Below are 11100 nucleotides of genomic sequence, written 5' to 3'. Positions count from 1 at the left end.
GTGGTGAATCATTTGTTTTATTTTAGGCTTAAATTCATTTATAAGTTTACATAGTTTGTTTGGACAGTTTATTCCTTATTCCTTTACTGTGTTTTACACATTAACTTGTACGTACGGCTCTTATGCAACTACTTTGGCGTTTTATTTTTTGTTCATTCATGTACAAAAAAAGTTATTGCACTTCCAAAGTTAATATCTGTCTTATAATGCTTGATGACTACAGAATGCACTAATTGAGACATTTGAAGGATCTACGACTTTTAAGACAAGGAAGGACTTAAGATAGGTAAAAAAAAAAATCATGTCAGTTCCTTTTATCCTCAGAGCAGTGATTGTTGCATTGCTTGTTATTATTATTACTCAGTGTGAGCATGTGAGTCCTGGAGCAGTGGACAAAAGTGGCATGAGTGTTTAGACTAAACGTTTTTCTTCTTGCCACTCTGAGGTTACACATACATGGCACCCGGACTATCTGAAGCATTCCCACTGAAATAAATTAATGTCATACTCTTGTGATTCACCACCACCTGTACAAAACAAGTCTTAACGTGATCTGTATGCAAGGTCCTTGAGCATTCCAAATATTCTTCAGTAAAAGGAGTACTTTATGCCATGTTTTTTGAAAGCCTATGTAAATATGAACCGTCCGAGTGTCTATGATGTTTAATCAGAGTTGGCTGCATTAATAGCTTTGAGTCAATATGCTAGGACTGATGCGGTGCATGATTTAATAATGGCGTTCTCTCTCGGTCCCTTCGCAGAATATTAAAACCTCTACACTGAGCGCTGAACTCTAATACTAAAAAAAAAAAAAATCATGTTACAGTAGGCAGACCACAGCGGGGTATTATGTAATCATTGAAAAGCAACTTGCTCTTTGCGTGTACATATAAACCGAAAAAGGAAAGGAAAAGCAATTGATCCGTGAAATTCTGCCTTCCCTCTGGATCCCAGTGCAGATTTATTCCATTTCTGCCAATTTGAGCTGTAACACTAATCTCAATGGACAGTGGAAGCCTGCGATGTGCTGTGTGAATGTGACATGTTTTTCATCCATCCATCCATCTTCATCCGCTTATCCGGTGTAGGGTCAAGGGGGGAGCAGCTCCAGCAGGGGACCCCAAACTTCCCTTTCCCGAGCAACATTAACCAGCTCCGACTGGGGGATCGGCGTTCCCAGGCCAGGTTGGAGATATAATCCCTCCACCTAGTCCTGGGTCTTCCCGAGGCCTCCTCCCAGCTGGGCGTGCCTGGAACACCTCCCTAGGGAGGCGCCCAGGGGCATCCTTACCAGATGCCCGAACCACCTCAACTGGCTCCTTTCGACGCAAGGAGCAGCGGCTCTCCGAGCTCCTCACGGATGACTGAGCTTCTCACCCTATCTCTAAGGGAGACGCCAGCCACCCTCCTGAGGAAACCCGTTTCGGCCGCTTGTACCCTGGATCTCGTTCTTTCGGTCATGACCCAGCCTTCATGACCATAGGTGAGGGTAGGAACAAAAACTGACCGGTAGATCGAGAGCTTTGCCTTCTGGCTCAGCTCTCTTTTCGTCACAATGGTGCGATAAATTGAATGTAATACCGCACCCGCTGCGCCGATTCTCCGACCAATCTCCCGCTCAATTGTCCCCTCACTCGCGAACAAAACCCCAAGGTACTTGAACTCCTTCACTAGGGGTAAGGACTCATTCCCTACCTGGAGTAGGCACTCCATCGGTTTCCTGCTGAGAACCATGACCGCAGATTTGGAGGTGCTGATCCTCATCCCAACCGCTTCACACTCGGCTGCGAACCGATCCAGTGAGTGCTGAAGGTCGCAGGCCGATGATGCCATCAGGACCACATCATCTGCAAAGAGCAGCGATGAGATCCCCAGCCCACCAAACTGCAACCCTTCCCCACCCCGACTACGCCTTCATATCCTATCAATAAATATTACAAACAGGATTGGTGACAAAGCGCAGCCCTGGCGGAGGCCAACCCTCACCTGAAACGAGTCCGACTTACTGCCGAGAACCCGGACACAGCTCTCACTTTGGTCGTACAGAGATTGGATGGCCCTGAGTAGAGACCCCCTCACCCCATACTCCCGCAGCACCTCCCACAGTATCTCCCGGGGGACCCGGTCATACGCCTTCTCCAGATCCACAAAACACATGTAGACCGGTTGGGCATACTCCCAGGCTCCCTCCAGGATCCTTGCAAGAGTGAAGAGCTGGTCCGTTGTTCCACGACCAGGACGGAATCCGCATTGTTCCTCCTCAATCTGAGGTTCGACTATCGGCCGAACCCTCCTTTCCAGCACCTTGGAGTAGACTTTACCATGGAGGCAGAGAAGTGTGATACCCCTGTAATTGGCACACACCCTCTGGTCTGTTTTTGTACTGTGTAATACAGACAAGGTCAAAACCACTGACTTGACGTTGATCGTGAAAGTTAGATTGTGTTGACCGGTGCGTTTGGTCGTCTGCTTGCTTTTTCTAACTCTACTTCAGAGCGCTTGCCTGCTCTACTGGTAAAATAATTTGTTATGATTATGTTTAATTGCTTGTAACACTACTCATTGTAATCAAATGAATAGTTTGACATTTGTAAAAATGCACTTATTTGCTTTCTGGTGTAGAGTTAGATGAGAAGATTGATACCACTCTCAAATTAGAGCGGTAACTATCTTCTAATTTAACGCTCCACCAGAAAGCAAATAAGTGCATTTCCCAAATGTCAAACCTTTGCTTTAACCCTTGTGTTGACTTCGGGTCACATTGACCCGTTTTCAATTTTTGTTTTATATCAGAAAATATGAGACGTAGAAATAAGCGCTGAAAATGTGTAGAAGAAAAATTTAACAATTTAAAACGTTGGAAAAAGCAAAAACAAACTGTGGGAAAAACGGTGTCAAAAACATTGAAATCAAGGTTGATGGGAAGACAACACAAGGGTTAAGTCATAACGATGAACCATTTCTCTTTATGTTGCCTGATGCTATACAGACAATTTTGTCCATCTGATAGACTTGTAACCTTCCTTTGGCGCTGGTTGAAATGCTTCAATCACACAATTAATAAAAGTACAGCAATGCTTAGTGCATCAGTCAGCTAAGTCTGAGATTTGTTTCTGTTTGACCTACACAAGCTGGTGCCTGTGTTGTTCCTCTGATCGATGGCTCAGTTGGTGAGAAGAGTTTCTCCTACTTTACCTTCCAGTCAAGAAACCAAATCCTCTTATTGTGGCCTGCTACAGCCAATTATCCTTATTACAGCTGTGCTGCGTAATAGATATTGTTGCTTTGCAAGTTAATGCAGTGTCAGGAAAACTGAGTACTCATGGTGTAGAAAATACGTTTCAGTAATATAGCAAGGACTGCATTTTCTCCCCTCTTCCTGTCTTTTTGTAAATGGCTGAAGTTGATGGAATCCAATACCCATAAGGCTTTACACTTCACTCGTCCTAGTTTTCTAAAACCAATGCTAACATGCAATCTTTAATAAACAAGTAATGTTTCTTACCCACATAAATGTGTTTCTTTACATCACAAAAAAACTTTAACACAAGAACATAGCGCATTTATTTAACAATTGTATTTACATGCAATTGACACTTAATTTATATGCACTTAAAATCTACATAGCTGGAGGCACACGTAAGCGTGAGACATTACAATAGGCATCAGCTTCACCTTAATTACAAACTTTGGCAGCATACAGTTTTAGCCATTAATTAATCAAATCCTGCACATGGATTGCATAAACTTTGCATAATTGCATACAATTTAAATTTCAAATTCATGGCCTAATATAAAGTACAGGTGGGTTTCTGAATGTATTTTAGACACTAACATTTATTGTATTATATATTTCTGATTATCTGTCTTATAGACAGATACAGGGGACTAAGATGTAAACAGTGCATTGGATAAGTATCTAACAAATGGACTGTATTATGTCAAGTACTCAAACTAAGCTCATGTACAACATACACACCAGTACACAGCTCAGGAGTCTTTGTAGTAGTTGTTGAAGTTGATGCGAAGAAGGAAATCCTCTAGATGAGGCTGGTAGCCTCGGTTCACCAGCTTGGTCACCACTGAGAGGAGAAAAAAGAAACAAAACATTTTGTAACTTTGTTTCGGAAACGTTCTATACCTTTACATACGGTTAGAATTAGTTACAGTCTATTTAGTATGACAGTCCCGCTTTGTTTTGCTATCCCTCTGCTGTGGCTCAGTTAGGAGATTATCTATGGAAGTTTACAAAGGGAACTATGTACTTAAAAGACTAACTCTGAAAGACATCCAGACACCTAGACAACTAAAGCCTCATTATCTTCAGATATACGTTTAGAAAGTATGTACTGTGTGTACTGAAAGTATGTAGACTGTGGTTTGTGTCCCCATCACTTACACTGAAATCGCTTTAGGAGGCTATCTCTCAATAACAAGCATGAACAGGAAGAACAATTAAAGCCAGCAAAACCTCAATTAAATTAAGATAAGCCATAGCTGCAGCAAATACAAACTACTGATTAATCCCAAACCCTAGTGATCTAATCTATCATTAATCACTTCCTAACACATACAGACTAATTCAAACTAAATTAGGCATTGTTTATTTCAATTTTCCAAAATAAAAAAACAGGCAGCTTTAAAACAATAGTTTTTAGATTTTTTTTTATCTGTTATATATAATGTATATATAATTAAGCCTTTTTGAAAGTCTAAACTATTACCTTTCATCTAGAACCATATGCATTAGTGATCATCCTCGGCATCTTCTTTCCTATTTCCTCATTACAGCAAAAAAAGGTCTTAAGAAAACTACTGAAATGTGGCTGGATGGCTTAATTAATACCTCACATTTAGAGATTTGATAGGCTTTACAAATCAAACTTTCTCGATCCGATATAATTTAGCAACCCTTAAGTATGTTGCATCTTACCAAACCATATTTCACAGTATCAAACTACTTGATACAAATATAGAAAACATATTCTGTGCTTACCTTTGAAAAGGAAGTGAGAGTAATACTTGAAGGTGTTGTATGACTGCTGCATGGCAATAAAGCTTGGGTGCACTGCCTCCCCCTGCTGGCTGCCCCAGGGCTGTGCGATCAGCTGGGCCCGAAACTTGAGGATCAGGCTGAAGATGCTGTGGATGATGTTCATGACCGGAGCTGCCTTCTCTGTCAGCAAACCCCTGGGGAGGCAAGCGAGTGCAAAGTTTAAGAAACACGACAAGGAACTTTAAAATGACTGTTCAGACGGGCTGACATTATACACAGAGAAGTATGATACTAACAACCTCTCCTAATGAGATTAAATCATTCATCGGGTTCAAAAGTTAGCCTCACATCCAACTGGAATTTTAATCAACTTGTAACGAGGAGGTTGAATTAATTTTATATGAAATTATGGGTGCAGAGAGTGCAAATTCTACTTGCTGTGCCTAAAGAAACCAATTCACTCCCCATGCATTTTTTTTTGCATTTTGTATCTTGAAACCCAGATGGTTTAAATTAGATTTCAGCTGTCTATATTTAAGTTAAAAACACTTTGCAGAACACCTTCTGTATGTGAAGGGTCTGGGGTCCCAAAAGGTTGCACGCACACCTCTTTATTTACTGCAACTATAAGTTGATTTAATTAGTCTAGCAAAAGAAGAAGCCGATTTTAAGGGACACATGCCGATAATTTCAGTTTTTTTAAATTATAGCAAATTTCATATATTTGGATTTTGGACTGTTGGTTGTGTGTCCCGACCTGACTGTATGAGAAAACGGCTATTATGTGTTACTACAAAATACTTCCTTTTAGCTCAAACATTTGAATCTAATCTTCTATACAACATTTTGAAACTGTGGGTTATTACAAAATTCCAATTTAATGCAGGCAGCCACACCAACAGATTCTAGCAAGAGGGGCCAAATACGAATTGGAAAAGTATTATTTTAAGTTACGCTGAAAGGCATGTGTGCAGAGTGACTTCCTGTAGAGACTTGCCGTTTAACTCGCATGCATTTTTAAATCCACTCTGTGTGTTGGTGTATTCTGTGTGTGATTATTTTATGTAGTTTATGCATGATGCAATCTTTGAGTTCACAAGGTTATCTGTGTTTGCGCTCACAGGCTAAAAGCTGATGACACTGAAAGCTGTGATCACTCAAAATCCTAAAAAGTTTGAAAAGAATTGCATTCAAAAGGAAACAAGGACATGTGGTCCTGTTCCAAAAGGTCTTCTCCCATGCAACAAATTGAGGAAAAATACATCACCTATTTTGTGCACAGAGATAACAGCAAGCCTTATATTGCAATACTCTAACATGTACGTATGCAGCTCCAGCCCTCACCTGAAGATGGCTCTGTTGAGGTAGTCTGCATGTGTGCGGTGAATGGCGTCCAGGTCGTGTGCAGTGGCCAGCTTGGCTGTGAACTCGCTCCAGGACACTTGCAGGATCTGGTTGGCGATGTATCCCTGGATCACCTTGACAAAATGCTGCATTTCATGTCTGTACAGCTGCAGCTGACGAAACTGCACCGAGCGACCTGCACCTTTCACCAGCGCTGAGGGAAACAGAAATGGCCATGATCAGTGCTGCAGGGACTCGAAATAAACATTTGCTGGTTACAGATATTCAAAAAGGTGAAGATCTGCCGCTTTTCTGTCACATCACTGCTAAATCAATAGCTTTGGCCTCTTTATTCCTTCCTATTAGTCATTAAAATAATTTGGTATCTTAGCTATACTTACAATACAGACAGACCTTAGTTAATTGTATTATCATTCATTTTTTCCCCATTGTGTAGTCTTGTTAGTCTTGCTCATGGTCAAACAATGCATTCTGAGTGCTGTATTAAGTAATCATCTATATGTTCTCCTGGTGATCAGTAATATTGTTTTAGTTGCTGAGGTTTACATCCCCTTTAATACCTTAATACTTTGTTTTTTCCTTTCAGGGTATCCTTTTAAGTAGTCTGGGCACAGGCTTTCACTGATCAATACTATTCAACCCACTGAGGCAGAGGCACACGGTTTTACAACAGCCCAATGCTAGGAGATGGGATTTGTATAAATAAAACATAAAGGAATGGCAGCATTCTCCTTAATGAATATTTTATAAACAGTTGAAGCGCAACAGAAAGAATCTTAACTCTTCTTAGATAGTCAGCTGCAAATATGGCTTGACCCCAAAAAATTCTAACAAAAGATTTTTCAGTGGTTTACAGTAGTATCAGATGTACTTAAAAACATACTAAAAGTTTACCAAAGTTTGACTTCAAGAAAGGCCCCATTTTCAAAATGGCGGCCGCCAGGTCCTTAAAAAGACCATTACTCCTTTGTTTTCCTATTACACCATGAATACTGGTACCTTATACATGTTTTAGCCATGTAATATTCTAATTAGCATATTTGTATGATAAATAACTGATTACAAGCACAATTATATATATATTAAAGCAATTCATTACAAGCATATTTATGCAAAAAATAATTACAACCACCTCAACTGGCTCCTTTCGACGCAAAGGAGCAGCGGCTCTACTCCGAGCTCCTCACGGATGACTGAGCTTCTCACCCTATCTCTAAGGGAGACGCCAGCCACCCTCCTGAGGAAACCCATTTCGGCCGCTTGTACCCTGGATCTCGTTCTTTTGGTCATGACCCAGCCTTCATGACCATAGGTGAGGGTAGGAACGAAAACTGACCGGTAATTTAATAATAAAATTTCCCTTAAGTAATTGCATATTTCTCATATCGTTTTGCCTAGTGTTGATGGTTTCTGTCCATTAACTCCCTTCTGATGAACTTCTACCACATCAGAGCCATCTCTTAAGTTTTTATAGCAAATGGGGCAAGTTTCTTGGTTTACAACAATATGACTCATGGTCAAAATTGCATTTGGAGTGTACTTTTTCCTCAAGCTAATCCAACAATGTCATCCTCTCTTAATACACTCACATTGTTGGCCTTTGTCATGTGTTAGAAATCTTTCTAATGTTCTTTTGATACCCCCATAAAATGACACTGAGCATGTGTCTAATAATAAGACATTTGTGCTGTAATATACACTACCGGTCAAAGGTTTTAGAACACCCCAATCTTTTTAGTTTTTTATTGAAATTTTAGCAGTTCAAGTCCAATGAATAGCTTGAAATGGTACAAAGGTAAGTGGTGAACTGCCTGAGGTTAAAAAAAAGTAAGGTTACCCAAAACTGAAAAATAATGTACATTTCAGTATTTTACAAAAAGGCCTTTTTCAGGGAACAAGAAATGGGTAAACAACGTAAAGCTGTTCTGCAGAAATGGAGGTTGATCAAGCTTTGAAAGTTGGTGCTACCAATTCCCACAGGTGTTCCAACTGGTCTGGATTACTTACAACCCCCTCGGTTTGTATAAAAGTATTGTTGGAACACACTGTGGTACCATACCCTCGTGAGCATTATTTGAAAAGTATTGTACTGCAGAAAGTAGTGTGTTGCTATAAAAATGGCGGGAAAAAGGCAATTAACAATGGAAGAGAGACAGACCATCATAACACTTAAGAATGTTGGTCTTTCCTACAGCGAAATTGCAAAGAAAGTCAAGGTGTCAGTGAGTACAGTATTTTTCATCATCAAAAGGCACTTAGAAACTGGGGGAAACTGTGACAGGAAGAGGTCTGGCAGAACCAAAGTTACAACAGAATCAGAAGACAAGTTTCTGAGAGTCAACAGCTTGCATGATAGGCGGCTCACAGGACAACAGCTTCAAGCACAGCTTAATAGTGGTCGTAATAAGCAAGTCTCAGTTTCAACTGGAAAGAGAAGACTTGGAACTGCAGGTTTGATAGGTCGAGTTGCAGCAAGAAAGCCTTGCTAAGACGTCAGAATAAGAAAAAGAGGCTTGCCTGGGCCAAGAAACATCGCCAATGGACTACTGAAGACTGGAAGAAGGTGCTATGGACTGATGAATCAAAATTTGAAATCTTTGGTTCATCACGCAGGATTTGTGTACGCCGTTGAGTAGGAGAAAGGATGGTTCCTCAGTGTGTGACATCAACTGTCAAACATAGAGGAGGAAGCGTGATGGTCTGGGGCTGTTTTGCCGGATCCAGGGTCGGTGAGTGAAAGGCACCCTGAACCAAAACGGTTACCACAGCTGTTTTGCAGCACCATGCAGTACCCTCTGGTATGCACCTAGTTGGTCAGGGGTTCATCCTACATCAAGATAATGACCCAAAACATAAGTCCAAGCCATGCCAGAACTACCTTGGCAAAAAAGATCAAGATGGTAAGCTTAAAAACATGGAGTGGCCAGCACAGTCACCAGACTTAAACCCCTGAGCTGGTTTGGGATGAACTGGACAGAAAAGTGAAAGCAAAGCAACCTACAAGTGCCACACATTTATGGGAACTTCTGCAACAGAGTTGGGAAGAACTTTCTGAAGAATATTTGATTTCCATTGTAGAAAGAATGCCACGAGTGTGTTCAGCTGTTATATCTGCCAAAGGGGGCTACTTTGATGAGTCAAATATTTAGAATACATTTTGGTTTATAAATTGATTCTATGATTTCTCTTTTAACTTAAACTGTTAATTGTTTCTATTCTTTCATTTCAGAATACAATAAGACATTGAACTGCATGAATTTCAATAAAAAGCTGGAAAAATTGGGGTGTTCTAAAACTTTTGACCAGTAGTGTATATTTTTTTCTTTTCTTTTTTTCTTCTTTTTTTTGTTTTTACCCACCACACGTAATATAGGAGTTCTGAAGGTTCAGTTACCATGGAGACAGGGGGCTTCACCTGTTGCCAGACTGAGGGAAAATAACTGTTCCCAGTGAGGAGGGGTGTGGTTAGGGCTGGGCAATATATTGATATTATATTACATTACTGATGATATTTATCTAAAATCTAAGTGTGAAGATATTTTGTTAAAGCACCAATTGTCGACCCTAGAATATCGCCTCAATATCGATATCGAGATATTTGGTCAAGAATATCGTGATATCTGATTTTCTCCATATCGCCCAGCCCTAGGTGTGGTGGTGGTAAAAGTAATTTAAGTTACTTTTGGGTGGAATAACTTTTACATTGAATGTTAAGTCTGTGTTTTAGCAAAGAAAGGGTATGTGTCCAAAAACGTGTACTGAATAGGAGTTACATGACATAGGCTAAATCGTTTACATCTTCTGGTTCACCCCAAAAAAGATAAAACCTTACAGTAATCTCACTAAATGTATTCCATAAGTATGTCACCATGTCAGTGCAATTTAGACAAGTCCAATGGATTCATAGACCCAGAAAACATGTGGTTAGACACCAAGATTACTTGGCTAGGTCAAATAATGAAGGAGTTAGGATATTTTGAGGGCTTCCTGCCAATCTTGGACGCCATCTTGAAAATTACACTTTTATAGTGGTCAAACTTTGGTAAACTTTTAGTATGTTATTAAGGACACCTAATACTACAAAAAACAGCTGAGAAACTTTTTGTTAGAATTTTTTTAGGGTTAGGCGTTTTTTTTTTTCATATATGCAGCCGCCTAAGAGGTAAAGTGGAGTGTGAGCTGGCCCTGTATCTCACCTGTTCTCTTGAGGTGGAACCAGACCTCGCGGAGGCTCCACACCATGTGTTTGAGCTGCAGCAGGAACGAGAACAGACGGTTGTACTTGTTCATGCAGCTGTCCGTGATGATGATGTTCAACGGCCAGTCCACCTGGGAGATGACACCGGGGGGGGGGTGCAAAAAAACAGTGCGAAAGTGTGAGAGCGAGTGAGTGTAAAAGAAAGTGAAGGAAAAAGGACCAGAACTTAAGAAGAACAGGTAAAAGAGGGAATGCCAAATGAGGCGAGAGGAGGATAAAGGTGTGAGAGCAGAGATGTTAATAAAAGAGGTGAGAGGATTGTGATAGGAAGAAGAGAGATGGGGGGTGGAAGATATACGGGGGGAGAGCGAAGCAAGAACACATGAAGCAAGAGATAAAGATACGGAGAGAGAGGGAGGAGATGAGAAAAAAGGCACAAGATGGAGATTCAGCAGGAGAGGGAACAGTCAGGAGGGTGAAGAACACGGAACAATATGTGCAGCATGAGTCACTGTGCATGTCTTCTAAAAAGACTCAACTC

At 40.6% G+C, this 11100-nt stretch overlaps 1 protein-coding gene across 2 annotated transcripts in view; it reads right to left on the bottom strand.

Moving 5' to 3' along the window:
* Positions 1-3545: 3545 nt before the first annotated feature.
* Positions 3546-11100, bottom strand: part of tubgcp6 (tubulin gamma complex component 6) — a 35792-nt gene continuing 28237 nt past the window's right edge. For both annotated transcript variants that reach the window (XM_028584819.1, XM_028584820.1), the window contains 4 exons: positions 10558-10690; positions 6341-6554; positions 4997-5190; positions 3546-4082 (listed from right to left, as the gene is read on the bottom strand). In XM_028584819.1, the coding sequence (XP_028440620.1) occupies positions 3991-4082; positions 4997-5190; positions 6341-6554; positions 10558-10690 (633 nt within the window). In that variant the 3' untranslated portion in view covers positions 3546-3990. The remainder of the gene's footprint in view (positions 4083-4996; positions 5191-6340; positions 6555-10557; positions 10691-11100) is intronic.

Source organism: Perca flavescens, chromosome 8, assembly GCF_004354835.1.
Source record: "Perca flavescens isolate YP-PL-M2 chromosome 8, PFLA_1.0, whole genome shotgun sequence".
Taxonomy (NCBI): Eukaryota; Metazoa; Chordata; class Actinopteri; order Perciformes; family Percidae; genus Perca; species Perca flavescens.
This window is presented reverse-complemented; position numbering and strand designations above follow the sequence as displayed.